Source organism: Prunus avium, chromosome 8 (genome assembly GCF_965620075.1).
Source record: "Prunus avium chromosome 8, drPruAviu1.hap1.1, whole genome shotgun sequence".
Lineage (NCBI taxonomy): Eukaryota > Viridiplantae > Streptophyta > Magnoliopsida > Rosales > Rosaceae > Prunus > Prunus avium.
Window position 1 is genome coordinate 6,573,732 of NC_142291.1, and position 23,120 is coordinate 6,596,851.

The following is a 23,120-nucleotide window of genomic DNA, read 5'->3' on the forward strand; positions in this document are numbered from 1 at the left end:
GATTATACAAGGATGGTGGTATGCTAATGAAAGTGCATGTGTTTGTATATTATGTGTAATTGACATATTGTACTCTGGACGTGGTTTACTCATACGAGCTTTAGAAAGCTTACCGGGTTGTTCTGTGGTGAACCCGGTGCACTATTCAATGGTGTAGGGGAAAATCCTGCAGGTGGTAGAGACCGTGAACAGGAGATTTAAGGTGAGGAGCAGGAGGCTCGTTGGTGGTTCCACAGATTGTAAAGTGTGGTGTGAGAGTGTTGGTGAGTGTTAGACTTCCGCTGTGTGAAATGAACTCTGAGGAGCAGATTTTGTAATATAATGATTGTTCATTTATTATGTGAGTTTGTAATGTAATATTTGACTCAGAAGAGTTGAGTCATTATTGACATTGTGGTTCGGAACAGTGGTGTTGTATCAAGAAAGAAAAGTTTAAATTTCTAGGTACTTTTGTTGAAGGTTCCGAGCTTCGCGTCCCGGATTGTTGGTTGTTCTGTTTAAATTTGCAGATTATTTGTTGTTGAAAATTCGGGGCGTGACAGAAAATACATTCAGATTCCTTCTATGGCTTTCGACACCAAGAGAGGTGACAGGACCCGCCCCGAATTCCTCGGAACCCGAGACGAATCCTATGGAAATTTTCGACATCACACTGATGCCGGGCCTACTTACTAAGAACCGAGACTTTCTGCCGAAATTTCGACAGAGTCTCCCCTAAAATTTGGCTTTCCCCAAAATTTCAACCTGCACAAAATTCACATTTTAATATCCCAACAGTCAGCATGCACAAGTTATCAACATGCAATCACATAATAGGCCTTCGGTCTTCAGATAATTCAAAACAGAACCCATAATGTCCTTAAGTCAAGTAATACATAAACCATGAAATCAATGACCTCAACAACTTTACAAATACAACAGAAAATCATTATACCGGATTCAAATCCAACAATCACATCGAAAACCACATCAGAAGTCCAATCACATACACAGAATCGATCAAACCTTTTAAACACAATAATATTCCGCGGCTGCACCTGGTAAGACCCCAGGCTGCCTACGTACCCTTGGGCAAGGGATCAAGCCACACGTAGTTCTCATGTCAACAGTCACTATTCCGATAATAAACAATTATTTACAACATAACCAACTATACATTTCAGATTCATCACAACTCAAATTCCGACAAAACACAATGAACACATTCTCAATCTCTTTCTTTAATATCAGTTCAACCCCACAACCATACCCATATATCCCAGTGTCCATATCCACTGTTTCCAAGTATCATCATCCAAGGGGGAAGGTACGTATGATGGTGGAGTTCGTAATCCTTATATAAATATTATAAAGTAATATTCCCTTCCTTAATCCAATTTTTCCCAAGGCATCGTATTAAAAAGACATCCGAAGGGCCTGGACAAACTCCGACGGGCCTGGGCAAAACAAATCTCCGAAGGGGCTGGGCAAACTCCGACGGGCCTGGGCAAAATAACTCAATAAATCTCCGAGGGGCCTGGACAAACTCCGACGGGCCTGGGCAAAATAAATCAATAAATCTCCGAGGGGCCTGGACAAACTCCGACGGGCCTGGGCAAAATAACTCAATAAATCTCCGAGGGGCCTGGACAAACTCCGACGGGCCTGGGCAAAATAAATCAATAAATCTCCGAGGGGCCTGGACAAACTCCGACGGGCCTGGACAAAATAAATCTCAAACATAAAACCCATAATCGGGGAAATACCTAAAATAGTGCATTCTCAAGTATTATATATATAAACTCAAGACACTCCAAAAAGTCGAAACCCATATATATTGCAACTACTTGACAAAAATAAAGAATTCCACTATTAAATATAAACAGAATTTAAATAAACTATTAAATTCAAAAGCATAAGATTTCCATCACAAAACCATAAAAATAATCTCATAGACCCACATAAATCAAGTGACGGTCAAGACTCGTCCAAAAGGGTCGTTCTAGTACTTTCGAAGAGTAAACTACCTCGGAAGATTTAGGGTCAACCGAGGGTACAACCTTTCAAATTTGGTCAACCGGCCCCGTAGGCCCCACGACCCCCATTTTATGATCCGAAAGTTCCTATGGGTTCCACAAAGTCTAGGATACACGTCCTACAAGTTTGGTCCAGATCGGATGGCCGGATCGCTCCCGATCGCACGATCAGACGGTTACTGAAATCCTAGCCCTAGGGTGGGCATTTCCGGAGTATCTGGGACTCCGTTTCACGATCCGTCTAATCCTACGTAATCCTAAGGATGCCCAGGTTAACATATAATAAATTCAAGACCATCCAACGGTACCAACCCGTCGAACCCGGATAATGCGTAATAGGCGATATCCGTTCGAGACTCATACGGTATCCAAATTGAGGTTCGTAAAATCCTACGCGTTCGTCAGGACCAGGGGATCGCACTTGGGACTTAATACCCTTATGCTACAGTGCCCACGCGCCGCCACACGCGCTGGCAGCGCGTGGGTGTCCAAAGCGATATTGCATCGCCGAAAAATCTCAAAATCTCGGGCCAAGACTCCTACCCTAGGTAATACCCCTAATTTGGAGTCACTTTTGTTCTTGGACATACCCCAAAAAGTCGACGGAAGTGGCTGAAAACGGAGGTCGAAACCGGCAGATTTTTCAATCGCTTATTTAACTATCACAACGCAGAAATTGCTCAATTCCTATCCAACCATCAGCTAGAGCATGAAAAATAGGTGGAAAAGCATTCCTTAATCGACCGGTTTGGTGGCCGGAGGAGGGAGAAATCGCCGGCGAAAACTCTGTCAAAAACTGTGTCGAAACCGATCGGATTTTTGCATTTTCAGGCCATCTCCGGTGGTTCCAGCGGCAGAGATTAGTCGGGATAGGAAGAGGGAAGTGAGCTTGACGTTTTGGTACTAATATCATGCGATTTGGTGGTCGGTGGAGGTGGTGGCGAAGCAAAAACTGTTCGGATGAACAGTAACAGCTCCAATGGGAGCTGGTTCTGCGCGCAGGGAGAGAGAGAGAGAGAGAGAAATGAGGGCATTTCTGTTTTTTTAACAAAATTCAAACTTCAACTTATTTACGATTATGCCACTGAGTGTTTTTTAGATCGTAACTTTTTCGTTACAACTCCGATTCAAGCCCACTACGTGTCTACGAACTCATCTTGGTACGATCTATATAAAAATACAACCCGCTGCCCCCAATTCCTTCAGGAAATAAAATGACCAAATTACCCCTACTCCGAGGGCAAAATTGTAAATTCATAAATCTTGAAATTAATTAATTCACTATTCCTTTAATTTGGGTCGGGATGTTACAAGAGGGTTCAATTTTTTAATATTATATTTTTCAAAAGTACATGCTGCACCAATCTTTATCTACTAAGAATTAGATTTTTTTTTTGGTTCAAAAAAAGAACGAATTACTATGTTTTTCTCTTACATTGTTCTTCGAACGGGGTGCGGGGGGAGGGGGAAGCCACCATCAATAATGAATAGGGTTGGGCTCGGTGTAGTTTGGTTAGGAAAAATCAGTTTGTGACTTATGTTATTGGATCAAAATATTAATGCAGTAAATATTATAAATATAAAACAATAGATTAAACCAAACTGCAATAAAGACAATGTTACAGTAAAGGAAATGTAACAATGATTTATTGAGTAGATAGAGGTTTGTGGATTGGTAATGTCCTAAAGACAGAATTTCGCTCATTTTAAGTGCTTGAAGTTCAATGGATGTCGATCTCCCAGGTAGTGCAGAGCTGGAGAAAGCTAAGGCCCAGGGGCGTCCTATACCCCCTCTCAGCGTCCTTGAGACCTTGGGTTTCTTAACTTCTAAGTGCCTTTCATGTTTTTCTTCTCTCCCTTTTCCACTATTATTACTACCCATACTCTCCTTTTGTCCTATTTTGACTTTGATTGTAGTAATAAACTACCATTTGAATTTTTTTAGTGTGTATATTTAACTAAGTACATGCAATATCTTTTCCTATTATTAATGATGAATAGATAGTTAATGTGATATGTAAAATAATAGAGTATAGTAATTAAATTTATGAATTTGTATCAAGTAAAAAATTAATTAAAATGTCACTGAGGTAGTGGCAAACCCAGGATTGTATGATGGTCGAACCGTGATACAAGTATCGAAAAAAAAAAAAGAATCTTACATCAATAATTTAGATATATATATATATATATATATATATATATATATATATATATATATATATATATATATATATATATATATATAATAGGCATTTTTTCATAACTTTGTACTCAATTTCATGTATAACCACCCACTTATCCAGCCCCATACCCCACACGTACATATGTCCTCTCACGGGTAACCCCCCAAAGTCATCAGACGACCAAGAAACGTTGTGTTCCACTCTGTGATGCCAGCTTTGGTGAGGAATATTAACTTTTATTGCATTGTCACTTCAAACCTAAAGAGGGAGCTAAAGGGAAAGAAAAGTAGATGGTATCTTTTATAAGGTAAAAGAGTGCTATATAAGGTAAGAAAAAATATTCCTAAATTACAGATATGGTCCCTAAAGTAAGGTGTTGGCTGTCTAAATAAGGTAAGAAAATAAACTTTATTGAATCTTTCTCTATCTTCAATATTCCCCGTCAAGTTGGAGTATGGTGATCAAGAATACCCAGCTTGTTTATCAGTGGTTGGAATTGATCTTTACCTAAAGACTTGATAAAGACATCTGCCAAGAAGGAATATAGGATATATGAAATAACTTAATAAATACATAAATTTCTCTCATAATTGTGGCATGAAAAACTATTAATTGCAAATTGTTAACGATGGTTACTTTAATTAACATATGCCAAACTTGAAAAGGATTGGTGAGGTTGTGAACAAAATTGTGCTAAAGAACATGTCCTCTCACATTTGATGTGATTTGAACAACTTTTACTATTGAATAATATGCAGGTAATAGAAATAAGATTTTAAAACAGACATTGCTTCCCTCCTACTTTATGCAAATTATAATTTGACACATGTATAAAAATAATGCATAAAGATAAAAAACCTCTACACAAATGTCAGCAACACCTATCCACCCACCTGTCTACGCTCCCACCTATCCACCTAAACTCATTCTGAGTGCTTGAAGTTCAGTGGATGTCAATCTCCCAGGTAGTGCATGTTAGCGAGATCCTAGCGTAATTAGGATATTTATTTCCTAATTTATTAGGGCTATATTTCTTTCCTTTTGTACAAATATTGTGTAATTAGGATTTTATCTTGTTTCCTAGTTTGACCCTACTAGGGTTACATCCTTGTATTATAAATACCTCATTTTGGAGAATAAAATACAACCTGCAAAATATTGTACCCATATTGTTTGACTTGGCATCAGAGCTAACTTTTCTGGTGACTTGTGTGTTGTGCCCACCCATGTTCTAACCCCATATTTTTTTTCTCTTCCTGTGCCGGAACTTTTTTTTATAGTTCTAATGGAATTGAATGATGTGCTTAACAATTATCAATCAAGATGGACATAGTAAAATTGATATACAATGCTCTTAAACACATATACGCAAATATTCAAAGTCTGAATGGAATAAATATTCAAACTACTGGTCATAAGTTCCGTATGCATTAGTATTATTATTATTGTTTTTGCACATCGATTAAATTTGGCAAAACTATCTTTGAATACATGCATTATGCATATGTAATTGATTGATATGCAATCAAAATACATAATTGCTGGCACATATCTACCAAACGGGCCCTCATCTTTTTGGAAAGAATTATAGGGCCTTAGGCACCACAAGCTGCATGTTCTTGAGTTAACATGTGTAGCATGGCCTTAGGTACTTCAAATTTTTTATCCTTATATCAGAAAACTTGAGCAACATTATCAAAATTATTGAGAAGAAAAGGAGGGAGACATGATAATGTGATTCTTCTTTGTGATCATAGCTTTGGAGAGGAATATAACTTTTATTGCATCTCTGTGTGACTTCAAAAAATCTAGAGTGTGGGAGGGTGGGGTGAAAGGGAAAAAGAAAGTACATTCAGATTATTTCTCTGGCTTTCGACAACAAGAGAGGGTTCAATTTTTTATTATTATTATTTTCAACTGTACATTTATGATGCACCAATCTTTATCTACTCAAAATCAGAATTTTCTTTCATACCGATGATTTGGCAAATTGAATAACTAAAATGTTGAACAAACTAATTTGTAAGAGTGCCTATAGTATTTATTCGCTGACCACTGAATTGTTTTTATAAAAAAAATAATGAATTGCATTTTTTTTACATTGGACTTCGAATGAGGTGCCGTGAGGAGGGGGGAGGGGGAAGCCACCAGTGCCGGTCCTGAGATTTTGAGGGCCCTATACGAAACATAAACGGGAGCCCTCCCATATATTTATAATATAAAAAAATTTGCCATGACTTAATGCCATAAATTATTTTTTTTTAAACTAAAATTCATCATCGATTAGCATGCAATGGCAATCGTAAATCAAATTCATAAAAGTTTTAATGTTTTAATTTGAGAAAAGGAACTTATAAAAAATAATTTGAGAAAAAGGAAGAGGAAGAGGAAGAAGAAGACATGAACTTTTTTTTTTGGTCTTGTTTTGAGTGGGTGAAAACATACACTGCAAAAAAATTTGGTTGATTGGAGAGAATGAGTAGAAATGTAAAAATACAAAAACTAAATGACATAATACGAACTTGAACCTAACTTGCCTACTAAAATCATGGCGCTAAACTCCAACACAACCAAATACAATTTGTGTTATTGTCCTTCACGCTCGAGTATATAATATACGTGAAAACAATTTGGGGCCCTGTGCGGTAACACCACTTGCACACCCTCAGGGCCGCCCCTGGCCACCACCAATAATGGATGGATAGGGTTGGGCTCAGTGTAGTTTGGTTAGGAAAAATCAGTTTGTGACTTATGTTATTGGATCAAAATATTAATGCAGTAAATATTATAAATATAAAACAACATATTAAACTAAAGTGCAATAAAGACAATATATATTACAGTAAAAGAAAGGTAACAATGATTTATTGAGTAGATAGAGGTTTGTGGATTGCCAATGTCCTAAAGACAGAATTTTGCCCATTCTGAGTGCTTCAAATTCAATGGACATCGATCTCCCAGGTAGTGCAGGGGCGGAGGAGCTAAGGCCCGGGGGGGTCCTATGCCCCCTCTCAGTGTTCTTGAGACCTTGGGTTTCTTAACTAACAAAGTGCCTTTAATGTTTTTCTTCTCTCCCTTTTCCACTATTATTACTACATACTCTCTTTTTGTCCTATTTTGACTTTGCTTGTAGTAATAAACTACCATTTTAATTTTTTTAGTGTGTATATTTAACTAAGTACATGCAATATCTTTTGCTAGTATCAATGATGAATAGATAGTTAATGTGATATGTAAAATAATAGAGTATAGTAATTAAATTTATGAATTTGTATCAAGTAAAACATGAACAGTGGTAAGCTTGGCAACATGAGACAAAGTTTCATGATAATCAATCCTTTCCATTTGTGTATATCCCTTGGCAACGAGGTGAGCTTTGCATTGTTCAATAGTTCCATTAGAATGCCCATTGATTTTACAGACTCACTTGCGCATCCAATGGCATTTTTATGAGCAGGCAAGGCCATGAGGGTCCATGTATGATGATTAACTTCCAAGGCAGCAAGTTCACTTTGCATAGCTTTACGCTATTAAGGATATTTAGTGGCTTCATCAAATGTGTTAGGCTCAACAATGATAGTAATAGAAGCAAGAAAACTTTTATGTTTAATAGAGAATTTGTCATAAGATAAATAATGGGAAAAAGGGTACCTGGTGCCGCAGTGGCGGAGGCACTTGAGGACCAGTGCAGTCACTGGCCCCCACTGAAATTTTATTATAAAAAAAAATTAGTACTAGTATTAGAAGTCTGAAGCCATATGGAAGTCTGAAGTCACTGGCCCCCAAGTATGAACTCACAAATAACCCAAGTGATCAAAGATGCATCAGCAAAATATCCTAGACCAAGTCTTCAAGCACATGAGTAAAAAAAATAAAATAAAATAAAATAAAATAAAAACATATGCAAGGAACATAAGCCAACAGCGCTGAGAGGGAGAGGATGAAATGCAGCTAATGCTTAGAGACATGGCACATTTTGGAATAGGGGGTTCAGAGCTAAAGGACATACAAGATGAGGTCATATCTCTCTTGGAGAGACAAGTATACAATGAAAAGTGAAGACATAATCAGAGTAGACTCAAAAAGCAAGTAACATCACTCTCTAAAGACAAAATATTGTAAGATTTATTTTGATTCACTTGCACATCCCAGACATAAGTGCTTGAATGGCCCAATTTTACGGCTCTTTGCTCTAGATGCTTCAAACATAACACCTTATACCTTCCTAGAGCCGTGACTACATCGGTCACACTTCCCTTTTTATTTTTTTGAAATTTTATTTGGATGTGAAATATCTGAATAGAGTGACTAAGAGAGTGAGACAAGCTAAGAGACAATAACAATGATAGTCCAAAAAATAATCATAGACACTTGGCTCACCAAGAGGATAAGAGAGCACAAGGTAAGTCTCAACTAAAAGCTCTAAACAAGAAAAGGGGTTGTGCACAAATCTGGAAAGCACAAGAAGCAGTCAAACTTCACACTATCAGAGAGGTGAGATATGAAACCATGACATATTCAATAAAACACATGTTGTTTGGGAAATTGAAATGTGCTGAAGACAAGGAAACAGACATGCTAATTAATCAATTGAGCAAAGGCCAATGGACTGTCTGAGTGTGACATGTTTCTGAAAGTCCAAGGCCTTGGTGAGTATATCTGCAAGTTGTTTTTCAGAAGGAACAAACTCTAAGGTTAAAATTTTGTCTTCCACAAGCTCTCTAATAAAATGATGCCTTATGTCTATATGCTTTGTTCTAGAGTGTTGAACAGGATTTTTAGAGATATCTATAGCACTCATGTTGTCACAATAGATTAGAAAGCAAGATTGAGCAAGACCATAGTCATCCAACATTTGTCTCATCCAAAGAAGTTGAGTGCAGCAACTCCCAGCTGCAACATACTCTGCTTCAGCAGTGGATAGTGAGACAGAGTTTTGTTTGTTGCTATGCCAAGCAACAAGGTTGTTGCCTACATAAAAGACCCCCCCGGAAGTGCTCTTCCTATCATTACTACAACCTGCCCAATCAGCATCACTATACCCAACAAGATTGACACAAGTGTCATACGTATACCACAACCCAAACTCAACAGTCCCATTCACATATTTTATGATTCTCTTAACAGCAAACAAGTGAGACTCTTTTGGATCACTCTGAAATCTAGCACACACACCAACACTATAAGAGATGTCTGGTCTACTAGCAGTCAAGTAGAGAAGACTTCCTATCATGCTTCTATAGAGAGTTTGATCCACATTTTTACCAAGCAAGTCCCTATGAATTTTTGCACTAGTGCTCATTGGAGTTCTTGCAGATTTTGCACCCTCCAAACCAAATTTTTTCACAAGATTTTTTGCATATTTAGATTGAGAAACAAAAATCCCATCATGGCTTTGCTTGATTTGAAGACCTAAGAAGTAGTTAAGCTCACCCACAAGACTCATTTCAAATTCACTAGTCATGACATGGATAAACTCTTGAACATGCAAGTCAGAGGTAGAACCAAGCACAATATCATCAACATACACTTGAGCAATCAAGACATCTTTTTGAAATCTTTTGACAAACAATGTTTTGTCAACCGACCCCCTAACATATCCATTTCCTAGAAGATGAGAGGATAACCTCTCATACCATGCTCTAGGAGCTTGTTTCAAACCATAGAGTGCCTATTTTAAACGAAACACATCATTTGGATGATGTGGATCTTCAAAACCCTTTGGTTGCTCAACATAGACCTCTTCATTTAAAATACCATTCAAAAAAGCAGTTTTGACATCCATTTGATAAAGCTTGAATTTCAAGTGACAAGCAATGGCAAGAAGTAATCTAACAGATTCTAATCTTGCAACAGGGGCAAATGTTTCATCAAAATCAATGCCTTCCATTTGAGTGTATCCTTGAGCAACCAATCTAGCTTTGTTTCGGACCACATTACCTTGTTCATCAGTTTTATTTTTGAAAATCCACTTAGTGCCTATGACATTTGTGTTAACTGGTCTAGGAACAAGGTACCAAACATCATTTCTCACAAATTGATTTAATTCTTCCTGCATTGCAAGAAACCATTCACCATGATGCAAGGCCTCTTTCACATTTTTAGGCTCTTCCTTTGAGACATAACACACATGGCTAATCTCTTGAGCGAGTTGTTTCCTAGTTCTCACTCCTTGATTAACAGGACCAATAATGACACTCTCAGGTTGTGTGAGAGGACTATGAACAGCATGAGAGCTGTCAGCCGGGACATATGGGATGGAACTAGAAGTTGAAGGGGTTGACAGGGCAATCGGGACAGAACTTCCAAAAGTTGACAGGTCAACCACAAGATCCAGACCTGGAGGATCATGCTCAAGAGGAGGAGGAAAAAGACCATCCTCATCTAAAGCCATCTCTGTAGAGGCAGCAAAATCATCAATATTGACATTTATGGATTCAATAATGGTTCTTGTCTTACAATCGTACACTCTATAGGCTCGGCTGGAAGTGGAATACCCTAGAAATATTCCCTTATCACACTTAGAATCAAACTTAGCAAGATGCTCTCTATCTCTCAAAATATAACATGTGCTACCAAAGACTCGAAAGTATGACACATTAGGCTTCTTTCCTTTCCAAATCTCATAGGGAGTTTGTTTGGTACCAGACCTCAAAAACACCCTGTTGGAGATGTAACAAGCTGTATTGACAGCTTCAGCCCAAAAATGTTTAGCAAGATTTTTGCTATTTAGCATCACCCTAGCCATCTCAACAAGAACCCTATTTTTTCTCTCCACAACACCATTTTGTTGAGGTGTAATAGGGGCAGAGAACTCATGTTTAATTCCCATTTCTTCACAAAATTTAAGGAACTGAGAATTCTCAAATTCAGTTCCATGATCTGTTCTAATTCTAACAAGTGGCAGATGACTAGTCATTTTCTCTTTTTGCAAAAGATGACAAACAGACTTAAACCTTTGAAAGGTTTCAGATTTCTCACGTAAGAATGAGACCCAAGTGAACCTAGAGAAATCATCAACCATGACCAGAATATATTTCTTTCCACCAAGGGACAAGGTTTGGATAGGACCAACAAGGTCCATATGAACAAGTTCAAGACCTACATGTGTTTGAATGTGTTTGACCTTTTTGTGTGACACTCTAACTTGCTTACCCATTTGACATCCTTCACAAACATGCTGATCAGATTTGTCAAGCTTTGGTAGACCATTCACTAACTCTCTCTTGGACAATTTATGCAAGTCTCTAAAATTCACATGTCCAAGTCTTTGATGCCACAAGACACTTGTTTCATTCACAACCTTGTTGCAAACAACTTCTTTGGCATCATTGACACCATCAATGCAATAACAATTATCCCTAGACCTAGACACACTCACAATCTCATTGCCACCCTTTCCAATGATTTTGCAGCCATGCTTGGAGTATCTAACTTCTACTATTCCATCATCACACAGCTGACTTACACTAATGAGATTGGATGTGAGACCCTCAACAAATCTAACATTCTTAAGCTCGGGTAAACCAGGGATACAAACAGTACCTTTCCCCACAACTTGAGACTTGTGACCTCCACCAAAAGTCACAGTGCCTCCATCAAAAGGGCTGAGAGATGAGAAAACACTCCTATCACCAGACATGTGTTTGGAACAGCCACTATCAAAGTACCAAGAATTGATATTTGAAGCAGCAAAAGCATTTAGCACAACAAGGCATTTGTCATGACCTTTTGTAATCCAAGTAGACCTAGGAACAATGGGTGAACTTATTTTAAGGGAGACAAGTTTGGCAATCTTAGTGACTTCATTTAGCAAATGATCAACCTGATCTTGCAAAGATCTGGGATTCCTTTTAGATTTTGAAGACAATTTTCTGGTCTTATCCTTTTTGTACATATGACAGACTGGTCTAATATGACCAGTCAACCCGCACCTGTGACAAGTCGGAACAAACTTAGGTTTTTTGACTACCTGCTGAACATCAAGAGATGCAATGGCTGGAGATTTTGACTTGACAAACTTAGTGGTAGAGCTGGAAAACTTAGAATCAAAATGATTAAATCCAAGACCACCTTTGTCCCCATGAAGTTTTCCCATATTCAACATTTTGTCAATTTTTGTGGCACCAATGGTCATAGATATAATCTTACTTTTTGATTCATTCAATTCACCTAGGAGCTGTTTGTTTGAGTTCTGGAACCCAATGTTACTCTCCTTGAGCACATTAACTTGATTTTCAAGATTACTCCTAATTGACACAAGTACAACAATTTCTTTTTCTAGAGACTCAAATTTTTCACTCAACTCCTTTTTGGTTTCTTTTAAGATGAGAAGGTCATGTTGAAGTTCTTGGTTATTAGCCTCAAGTTTAAGACTCTCTTCTTTCAAGGAAAAAGTCTCTTTGAACAAGCAATCATATTTTCTTCCTAATGACTCGTATGACAGGTCATCAGACTCAAAATCAGAATCATCAGACACAGGCTGCACAGAGGCAACGAAGGCAACCTGTTGGTCTTCATTATCAGAGGAAGATGAATCCTCTTGAGACACTTCACTTTCACTCTCACTCCAACTTACTTTCATGGCCTTGTCCTTTCCTGTGGAGTATTTTTTCTGACTGTTTGCACAGTCAGCAGCATAGTGACTAATGCCTCCACATGTGAAGCACTTGACAGATTTTCTAAAGTCTTTAGTGAAAGGTTTGACATCCTTGTTCCTCTCATTAGACCGATTAGTTGATGGTCTAAAATGTCTCTCACTACCAGAGCTACCCTCTCTAGCAAACTTTCCCTTATCCTTAAGAATTCTCCTAAATTTTTTGACAAACAAGGCCATTTCATCCTCAAAATCTGAGGATTTTTCACCACCTTTCAAAGAAGAAACATGCACTCCTTGAAGTGCAACACTTTTTGATTTTTTAGTGTCATTTTCTTCCATATTCAACTCCATCTCATAGGTTTTTAATTTTCCTACAAGCTTGCCAAGCTTAATTTCATTTAAGTTTTGGACCTCCATGATTGCGGTTTTCTTTGCTCTAAATCTAGATGGTAGAACACGAAGAATTTTCTGAACAACAAGAAGCTCTTGAATAGGTTGACCAAGACTCATGGCTTCATTTGTGATCATTTCTACTCTCCCATAGAACTCAGAAATAGACTCAGTTTCAGACATCCTAAGTTCTTCAAATTGTGCAAGCACCATCTGAAGTTTTAGGGTTCTAACTTGGTCATCCCCTTCATGAACCACCCTTAGTTTATCCCAAGCCTTTTTAGCATTTGGGATGTGTTGTATATGTGCAAACTGTGTGCTAGACAAAGCTGTAACTAAGGCATTTCTGGCCTTCTTGTTTGCATATGCAGCAAACACCTCTGCTTCAGTCCATTCAGACCTAGGCTTGGGCACAACTTCACCCTCAACAGTCTTGATCGGAGCAACCCACTCTTTTGTGAGATACACACTTGCATACTCATCAAGAGCATCAAGAAATATCTCAAATTTTTCTCTCCAAGCAGCATAGTTATTTCCATCAAAATAAGGTGGTGAGTTGCAAGATCCAGCAACTCGATCCCTTTCCATAGTGAGTACACCTAAACACCAAAACAAATCCTAGGATCTCTCTATTTGTGTTAAGAGCTGATGCTCTGATACCAATTGAAATTGATACTTAGGTGACGAGGGGTAAATTTAACTAAACAAACAAGACACAACAACTCAACAATCAAGAGAACACACAGAGTATGCCACAGAGTACCTGCAGTCCTAGAAGATTACTAGTGACAACCTAGGCACTCAGAAGGACCCATCAATCTAGGCATCCCCTGTGCTAGCAACAACTATGGTGAAAGTGTGTGAAGTCATCAATATCAAGTAAACAGCAAACAGCATATATAGATGACTAGTCAACCACCAAGAACAGAAACCCAGATAAATTTACAGATATGCAAAACAGGTTTTGTTTACCCAGAAACCCACCATTGGGAAAAACTGGGAGTCATCAACCGACTAGGCAATCCACTAAGTAGAAAAAGATTCTTACAAAGGAATACAAGCAAGCTCAAGCAAAACCTAGATCTATTTAGGAAGATGAGCTTTACCTCCTTTGTGCAATCTTCTTCTCCAACTTAGCAAAGCTTGAAGCTCAGTTCTTCATGGCAATGGTAGCTCCTTCTTCAGCTCTTTCATCCCATGGCACTAGCTTGCAAGCTTCAACTCAAACCGAAACCAAACTTTGGATTCAAGGGAGAAAGACCAATTTCTTCAAGAAACCATACTCTTGAAGAAATCAGTCACGAATCCGATCTAGATCTATATGAGAGAATGATTTAAATAGCTAGATGCATATTCATATTTCAAAAGCAGTTTTTCAAAAAGAAATCAATTAGAAAAACTCATAGATGAAATATATGGTTTACTCTTTGAGGAAGAAGAAGAGAAAGATGGCAAGCCAATCTTTCCAAAACTCTCACACAAAAGAGACGGCTTCCAAATGAGGAATTCTCTTGCTTTTACAGACAAAAGAATCCCTTAGGTCAGACTGACACATGGCAGCAGAGAGAGAAAATAGAATAGGACAAAACAGATGGTTAACCAGCTGGAAATCGCACTGAGCAAAGATGACTAGTCATCTTTTATGAAAACAGTTTTAATGCATGATATGCAATGCATGATTTTACCTTTATCAAATTGCTTGAACCTCCATAGGATAGATGAGAGTTAAGAACACTTAGAGATGCTAATCTTAATCTAACCTTGAGCTTGATAAATACATATAAAAGTCCTATTACAAAATTGTCAAGGGAAGCCAAAAGAATTAATCAAAATTCATACATTAACAATAGTTCATATATGTGTTTCAGTTATGGATGCTTCTCCGTGATATGCTGGTTTCTAATGTGGTGAATGTTGTGGGTGCATCTGCTAAGCGCCGTGATATGCTGAGAGAAAAGTATGCTGATGCAATTTTTGAAGCACTCAATAATAATGAGCTCTTAAGTGGGCAAGGCCTGAATCAAGAAACTAATCTTAAGCGGTCTAGTGATACACGATGGAGCTCTCATTATAATTGTTTAATTAGTTTGGAAAACATGTTCCTGTTTATGATAGATGTGCTTAAGATTGTAAGAACAGATGGATCAGGTTACGAACAAAAATTTGAAGCAAAGGTTCTATTGACTTTTATGCAATCATTCAGCACTAGCACTAACAATCATTCAGCACTAGCAAAGGTTCTACTCGAAGAACAACTTGAGAATTACATTTGGGACGTGAGCTCTAACAATGAATTTACAGAATTGAAAGGGATTACTGATCTTGCGCAAAAGATGGTTGAGACAAAAAAAGATCAGATCTACCCTTTAGTCTACTTGCTTCTGACACTAGCACTAATCCTACCTGTTGCGACCGCAAGTGTAGAGCGAGTATTTTCTGCTATGAATATTGTGAAGAATCGGTTATGCAATCGAATGGGGGATTTGTGGATGAATGATTGCTTGGTTGCTTATATTGAGAAAGACATTTTTAATAGTATAGATGACGAGGTTGTTATGCAACGATTTCAAAATATGAAAACTCATCGAGGACAATTATGATTGTAATGAATAGACAATATACACAATATGATTTTTGATGTTTTGATGTCTAGTTCGAAAATTTTAATATTTATATTTTGTGAAAGGCCCCCAGACACATGAAATCCTGGCTTCGCCACTGTGGTGCCGTGTTGAACTGGAGTGGAAGAGGGAAGATGAACTTGAGACTGGTAGCATGGTAGTCACTAAGATAACCTCTGGTGGCTTTCGGTGGCTAGGACGAAGAGAAGTAGAGTCAGATGGTGTTGGTGAAGATGGAGGAGAGGATGATAGAATAGGAGGGAGAAAAGAAGTAGGTGTTAAATTTATAGTAATTAAATTTATGAATTTGTATCAAGTAAAACATGAACAGTGGTAAAGCTTGGCAACATGAGACAAAGTTTCATGATAATCAATCCTTTCCATTTGTGTATATCCCTTGGCAATGAGGTGAGCTTTGCATCGTTCAATTGTTCCATTAGAATGCCCATTGATTTTACAGACTCACTTGTAGCCAATGGCTTTTTTATGAGCAAGCAAGGCCATGAGGGTCCATGTATGATTAGCTTCCAAGGCAGCAAGTTCAATTTGCATAGCTTTACGCCATTCAAGATATTTAGTGGCTTCATCAAAAGTGTTAGGCTCAACAATGATAGTAATAGAAGCAAGAAAACTTTGGTGTTTAATAGATAATTTGTCATAAGATAAATAATGGGAAAAAGGGTACCTAGTGCCGTGTTGAACCGGAGTGGAAGAGGGAAGATGAACTTGAGATTGGTAGCAGTGGTAGTCACTAATATAACCTCTAGTGGCTTTCGGTGGCGAGGAGGAAGAGAAGTAGAGTCAGATGGTGTTGGTGAAGATGGAGGAGAGGATGACATAATAGGAGGGAGAGAAGAAGTAGGTGTTATTGGGGAGGAAGGGGTGGTAACTTGAGATGGAGAAGGTGTGGTCTCTATAATGGGGTTAAGAGATTGTGTAGATGCAGAAGCTGTAGGAAGGTCAGAAGGCTCAAATTCTGGGATAGGAAGAGGTAAGACGTTGGGCATGGTATTTGTGTGGGACAAATTGTAAGGAAATACAGTTTCATAGAAAGTGACATCACGTGAAGTATAAACCTTTTTAGTGTGAAGATTTTAAATTTTGTAAGCCTTTTGAGAAGGTGGATAACCAATAAAAATGCATGGTTTGGCTCGTTTATCAAACTTTGGTGGGTGTAGCTGTGACAGCGCTTCTTCAGGTGGAGGTAGGGCTCATGGGTTGTTTTAGGGTTTTAGTTATGTAAGGTTTGTGGGCTTTGTTTGGGATTATGGTTATGTGGGATAGTAGTTTTAGTGCAGCTTTTATCCATTTTCGTTTTGCTTTTAGCGTGTTAGTTTGTTGCCCTCTTGGAATTGGTACTTTAGATGTCTTGTTGATATCTTTGATTGTACCATTGAAGTTTATGCAATGAAGTTTCTCTTTGACAAATTTTTTTATAAAAAAAATAAAAAAATAAGAAGTTAATTTCAACTTAAAACAAACTAGTAAAAGTAGCAAATATTTCGGTAAGGGCTCAACATTCATTAATTTTAGTTTTTATTTTATTTCATCAGTTTTTAATCTAGAGGAAATTACATTCATAATTTAGCCACAAAGGGTCACTAGCCACAAGGACTAATAGAAACACATGAGGAATACACCAACAACATCCAAACAATAAGGTATCCCTCCAACCACATCCATAAACGGCCAAAGCACCTCCATCACATAAAGCCAATAAACTTGGATATACCAAGCACATCAAGTAAAATTAAAACTAAACTCTCATAAGGAGAGATAGCTAACTCATAATGAGTTGCTACAACTTATTCCAACTCAGAAAGAGTCAAACAAAAAACGTACAACATGAAAAGCAACTTGTGCAACAACTGCGAAGGAGCCGCGTTGTACTTTATTCATCATATGTGAAATTGATACTTAGGTGACGAGGGGTAAATTTAACTAAACAAACAAGACACAACAACTCAACAATCAAGAGAACACACAGAGTACCTGCAGTCCTAGAAGATTACTAGTGACAACCTAGGCACTCAGAAGGACCCATCAATCTAGGCATCCCCTGTGCTAGCAACAACTATGGTGAAAGTGTGTGAAGTCATCAATATCAAGTAAACAGCAAACAGCATATATAGATGACTAGTCAACCACCAAGAACAGAAACCCAGATAAATTTACAGATATGCAAAACAGGTTTTGTTTACCCAGAAACCCACCATTGGGAAAAACTGGGAGTCATCAACCGACTAGGCAATCCACTAAGTAGAAAAAGATTCTTACAAAGGAATACAAGCAAGCTCAAGCAAAACCTAGATCTATTTAGGAAGATGAGCTTTACCTCCTTTGTGCAATCTTCTTCTCCAACTTAGCAAAGCTCGAAGCTAAGTTCTTCATGGCAATGGCAGCTCCTTCTCCAGCTCGATCATCCCATGGCACTAGCTTGCAAGCTTCAACTTAGAACGAAACCAAACTTTGGATTCAAGGGAGAAAGACCAATTTCTTCAAGAAACCATACTCTTGAAGAAATCAGTCACGAATCCGATCTAGATCTATATGAGAGAATGATTTAAAAGGCTAGATGCAGATTCATATTTCAAAAGCAGTTTTTCAAAAAGAAATCAATTAGAAAAACTCATAGATGAAATAAAATGGTTTACTCTTGAGAAGGAAGAAGAGAAAGATTGCAAGCCAATCTTTCCAAAACATCCACACCAAAAGAGACGGCTTCCAAATTGGGAATACACTTGCCTTTACAGACAAAAGATTCCCTTAGGTCAGCCTGACACATGGCAGCTGGGAGAGAAAAGTGAATAGGACAAATCATATATTTAATCAACTGGAAATCGCACTGAACAAAGATGACTAGTCAACTTTTATGAAAACAATTTTAATGCATGATATGCAATGCATGATTTTACCTTTGTCAAATGGCTTGAACATCAATAGGATAGATGAGATTTAAGAACACTTAGAGATGCTAATCTTAATCTATCCTTGAGCTTGATAAATACATATAAAAGTCCTATTACAAAAATGTCAAGGGAAGCCAAAAGAATTAATCAAAATTCATACATTAACAATATGGGATTCAAATTTGATACACAAATTTGGTAGCCGTTGCATTATTGTTCCCAAATGTTCGAATTTTTTTGGTACTACCGGAGGATCCCTGGAGGAAACTTTTGAACCATTGCGCCGAGAGTTTTGAGTGTCTTTTCAGTCCATTGTCGTAATCAACATAGTTGACACCAAATCGAATAGTGTATCCTGAGCTCCATTCAAAACTGTCTGTAAATGACCATGCAAAGTATCCCTGCACATTAACACCCTTTCTGCAAACACAAGGAAACAAAAAGGATTGTATTCGAGTCAATATAGTGATTAAATAAAGGAAATGTAAGAAGGCTAGACCATACATATATAGCCTTAATTAATTTGTTGACAAACTTACTTCATTGCTGCTTGGAGGTAACAGAGGTGATGATAGTGGAAGTAAACTCTATTGGAATCATCAAGGCCTCGCTCAAGTGGAAAATTGGGAATATTTAACTCATTCACGCCTGCAATATAATCCCGTCTAATATGAATACTTTTTTTTATGTAAAAAAGAAATGTGCATTTAATTTTAGATTTAGAGTTTACAACACTTAATTGTATTTTAGACCATTATACATAAATGTGAAACATTGATGATGCAATTAATTAATGTTTAAAAGTATTGGTTACCATTCTCAGTAATGTATATAACTGGATTATTATACTTTTCCTTTGTGTAGAGCAAAACTTCGTAAAGTCCTTTTGGGTATACATACAACCAGTCTTGTGCAGGCTGCAATCCCATTTATAGATTAGTGAGATTGTAAGGAGTTATATATATGTGTGGAAAACAAAAGATATGCATAGGTATTAATTGTCAAAATGCCAATAGCTTAAGTAAATAATTTGATGCGTACCCGTGGACCAATGGGGACGCCATCAAGCTCAGCTGCCACAACATATATGAATATGAATATTAGTATCTAATTATTCTAAGAACTCAATTAATTACTTGAAGTTTTCTATTTGTACTCACTTGTAATATTAACGTAAGGATCTGTTACGAAGCTTGGAGGCGTAGGTATAGTATAATTCGCAGGGTAAGCTTTTGCATAACTAGAAATATAGTAGTTAACTCCAATAAAATCATATGAGCCAATCAGTGACTTGGATTCTTCTTCCGTGAAACTCGGTAATCTTTCTTTAAGAATAGATCGCATGCATTGTGGATAGTCACCTCTTGTCAATGGATCCATATACCTATGAAAATATGAAAATTCCAAACGTGACCTTATAATATTATATAAAGTACTATTAGCTAGCTAGCTGATGTTATTCATAAATAAAGCATTTAAATGAGTTGATATAGGGTTTAGGTGAATGCATTTAAATGAGACATAAGGTTTTCCCTATTTTTCTTCCTTTTGTTATGATTTTCCTCCAGTCATCATAGGCGAATGCGTTGGAGTCGGATCTCCACCTGTATTTCGATATCGGATCTCTACCACCATTCTTTTTGCGGTTTCTTCATGTTTGGAATAAGTCGCAGAGAATCCTTGGGTTTTCTATGTAGTTTTCAACTCTCCTTTTGTGAGTTTTTCACATCTATTTTCTCAGAGCTTTCCACTTCTCTTTTGTGAGAGTTTTATTTGTATTGTTATGGCTTAGTTTTTTCAAGCTCTTTTTAGTTGTTTTGAGTTTGCAATCTTAGTTGGAATGCATATGCTAGAGTTTCTTCGATCTTGTGTGATTGTTAGTGGAGGCACACCAGATCTTCATTTTGATGTTAAATCACTCCGTTATTGTAATGATCATTTGTGGCTAGTTTGTATTGGCTTTTTTGGCTGAATCCTGAATGCAATCTTAAAAATTTTCAAAAAAAAAAAAAAAAAAGAGTTGATATATATTAATAATATACTTACCATCCATACAAAAAATCCATAGCTTGAAATGCAGCATCTTTATCTTCCTGTGACTCCGAAGCGGGCTCAAACCAGCGTGTTACATGTGTTATTCCTATCACACCATTTTGAGATGCCTGCTCCATAAAGATCAATATTTATTGGTTGATTTAGAGCCATACAAAAATTACAACCATTGTTTTTCTTAATATTATGATGTTATTTAATAGTACGTAATTACTCGTAGGACCCCAATATTCTTTAAAAAGAAAAAATTAATTAAAGTACCTGAAACTCTTCCTTATATAATTTTACAGCAGCGGCATGAGCAAGGAGTAGGTTGTGTGTCACCAAATATGGCTCCTTAGCCGAATCTCCCCCAAGGCAGGTTGAGTCATACCAAGATGAGCATCGTCCTGGTGCATGGCCCCCAATTGCATAACCATGGAAACTAAGGCCATATGGCTCATTAAGTGTGGTCCAAAGCTTTACTCGATCACCAAATTCCTTATAACAAAGTTCTGTGTATGCTTTAAAATCGTCGCTATGTATGCACATTTAAAATCATATTTGTTATATATAGTAGTATTTTTATAATTAACTGAAATATTATACAGAGGATAAAATTTGTTCACTTACACAATACGACGATTTAAAAAACCACCATATTCGTCAACTAAGGCTTGGGGGACATCCCAGTGAAAGAGTGTCACGAATGGCTTTATACCTATATATCGCATGACCAGTAAAAGAAAATTAAAACTTTGATTATATAAGTGCGTGTACTGTTATTATATGTTAGGAGGATTGAGATTGGTAGTTGTATCACCGTTGCGTAGGAGTTCATTGGTGAGATTATTGTAGTATTCGATTCCTTTCTTGTTAATTCCACCGCTTAGTGTTCCCACTAATAATAATTAAAACAAAATAAGAAAATATAAGCCAATAGGTATGGAGAAATAGACATTAAATTGAATAAAATATGTTAAACTATAAAGTGATTGGGTCGCAATAAAATATGTTGATACGGATTATCAACTTACTTGGTAATATTCTAGACCATGAGATAGAGAACCTATAAGAATCCAACCCCATATCCTTCACACTACTACAAAAAGGGCAACAGACGACCATTAAACAACGACGGTAGATCAAAAAACCGTCGTTATTTTTTAAAAGACGACGGTAATATAAACCCGTCGTAGAAACATACTTTACACACCTAAAAAACCGGTACACGTATAGATATTTTTAAACCACGACGCACCAAATTAAAAAAGCGTCGTCTTATTACAAAGGTATTTTTCAGAGTTAAAATCTGAACCTAAAAACAACGACTGCATCTATGAAATCACCGCCGTAGAAAGTAAAGACGACGATATAAAAATAAGACGCCGTGTTAATTAATTAATAAACACGACCCAATTTTCTTAGTCAGCGACGCATAAATTCAAAGGAATCTACGACGGTTAATTACAAAAAAAATCGCCGATTTAAATTAAGTTACCACGACTGTAAATATAAATTTATCGAGTTTTTAATTATACTATACTACGACGGTATCCATAACTCTACCGTCGCATAATTTCACTAACCACGACGGTTTGTTAAATTAACGACGTACAAATTTTTTACCATTATTCATCTATCATTACCAGAATGAACTCTGTTCCTCATCATAATCGAACCATTATTCGTTTTTTACCATTGTTCCTCATCATAATCGAACCAGAATGAACAAAGGCAATGTTTTAGAAGTGGATGATGTGCCAATTACTCTCACAAGGAGTTTGAGGGCAAGAAGCTTGTCTCAGCCGCCAAGGAAGGTCTCAAGCTTGATGAGAGTGAAGACGAGGCAAAGAAGAAGGAAGAGTTGAAGGAGAAGTTTGAGGGACTCTGCAAGGTTGTGAATGATGTTTTGGGTGACAGAGTGGAGAAGGTTGTGAAGGATGTTTTGGGTGACAGAGAGAGGTGAGAAAAATTTGAAACCCTAATTGAAAAATGAAGACGACAGAAAGACAGAAAACCCAATATTTATAAAAAAATCTTATATACCACGTCGGTTTTTTTAAATTATCGACGTTTATAAGATAACATAAACGCCGTTTAAAATTAAATATAGACGTATAAATAAATTAACAACGACGCTATATAAAAACGACGTTGTAATTTTTTGGAAAATTAATTTATTGTGTAATTAAAAAACTTACACGTCGGTATGAGTAATTAAAACGACGTGGTTATTATTGAATATAAGGTCGTTGGGTAAATTGGAAAATGACGATTCATCTTTTTGAAGAAAAATGCGTCGTGTAATTCGATTTAACAACGTTGTTTCATTAAAACATAGGGTCGTGTAAAGTAATATTATAGGG

At 37.1% G+C, this 23,120-nt stretch overlaps 2 protein-coding genes across 2 annotated transcripts; one reads left to right on the forward strand and one right to left on the reverse strand.

Annotated features, from left to right (window-relative positions):
- Positions 1–15,079: 15,079 nt before the first annotated feature.
- On the forward strand, positions 15,080–16,148 carry LOC148291237 (uncharacterized). The gene is made up of 2 exons (XM_088245724.1): positions 15,080–15,725; positions 15,877–16,148. The coding sequence occupies exons 1-2, from the start codon at positions 15,080–15,082 to the stop codon at positions 16,146–16,148; spliced, it is 918 nt and encodes a 305-aa protein (XP_088101850.1).
- A 2,748-nt stretch (positions 16,149–18,896) lies between these two features.
- Positions 18,897–21,842, reverse strand: LOC148291238 (beta-glucosidase 13-like). The gene is made up of 10 exons (XM_088246006.1): positions 21,789–21,842; positions 21,575–21,652; positions 21,385–21,472; positions 21,034–21,289; positions 20,767–20,882; positions 19,881–20,104; positions 19,762–19,793; positions 19,535–19,637; positions 19,260–19,368; positions 18,897–19,140 (listed from the first exon to the last, which is right to left on the reverse strand). The coding sequence occupies exons 1-10, from the start codon at positions 21,838–21,840 to the stop codon at positions 18,897–18,899; spliced, it is 1,302 nt and encodes a 433-aa protein (XP_088102132.1). The 5' UTR covers positions 21,841–21,842.
- Positions 21,843–23,120: the final 1,278 nt, after the last annotated feature.

Excerpts from the sequence above, each read along its gene's own strand:
- LOC148291237 (XM_088245724.1), top strand. The coding sequence starts at position 15,080 with ATGCTGGTTTCTAATGTGGTGAATGTTGTGGGTGCATCTGCTAAGCGC. Across the intron at positions 15,726-15,876 it reads TGAGAAAGACATTTTTAATA|GCCCCCAGACACATGAAATC; the intron begins GTATAGATGACG and ends ATTTTGTGAAAG.
- LOC148291238 (XM_088246006.1), bottom strand. The coding sequence starts at position 21,840 with ATGGGGTTGGATTCTTATAGGTTCTCTATCTCATGGTCTAGAATATTA. Across the intron at positions 21,473-21,574 it reads CAATGAACTCCTACGCAACG|GTATAAAGCCATTCGTGACA; the intron begins GTGATACAACTA and ends TGCGATATATAG. Across the intron at positions 19,369-19,534 it reads TATATACATTACTGAGAATG|GCGTGAATGAGTTAAATATT; the intron begins GTAACCAATACT and ends ATTATATTGCAG.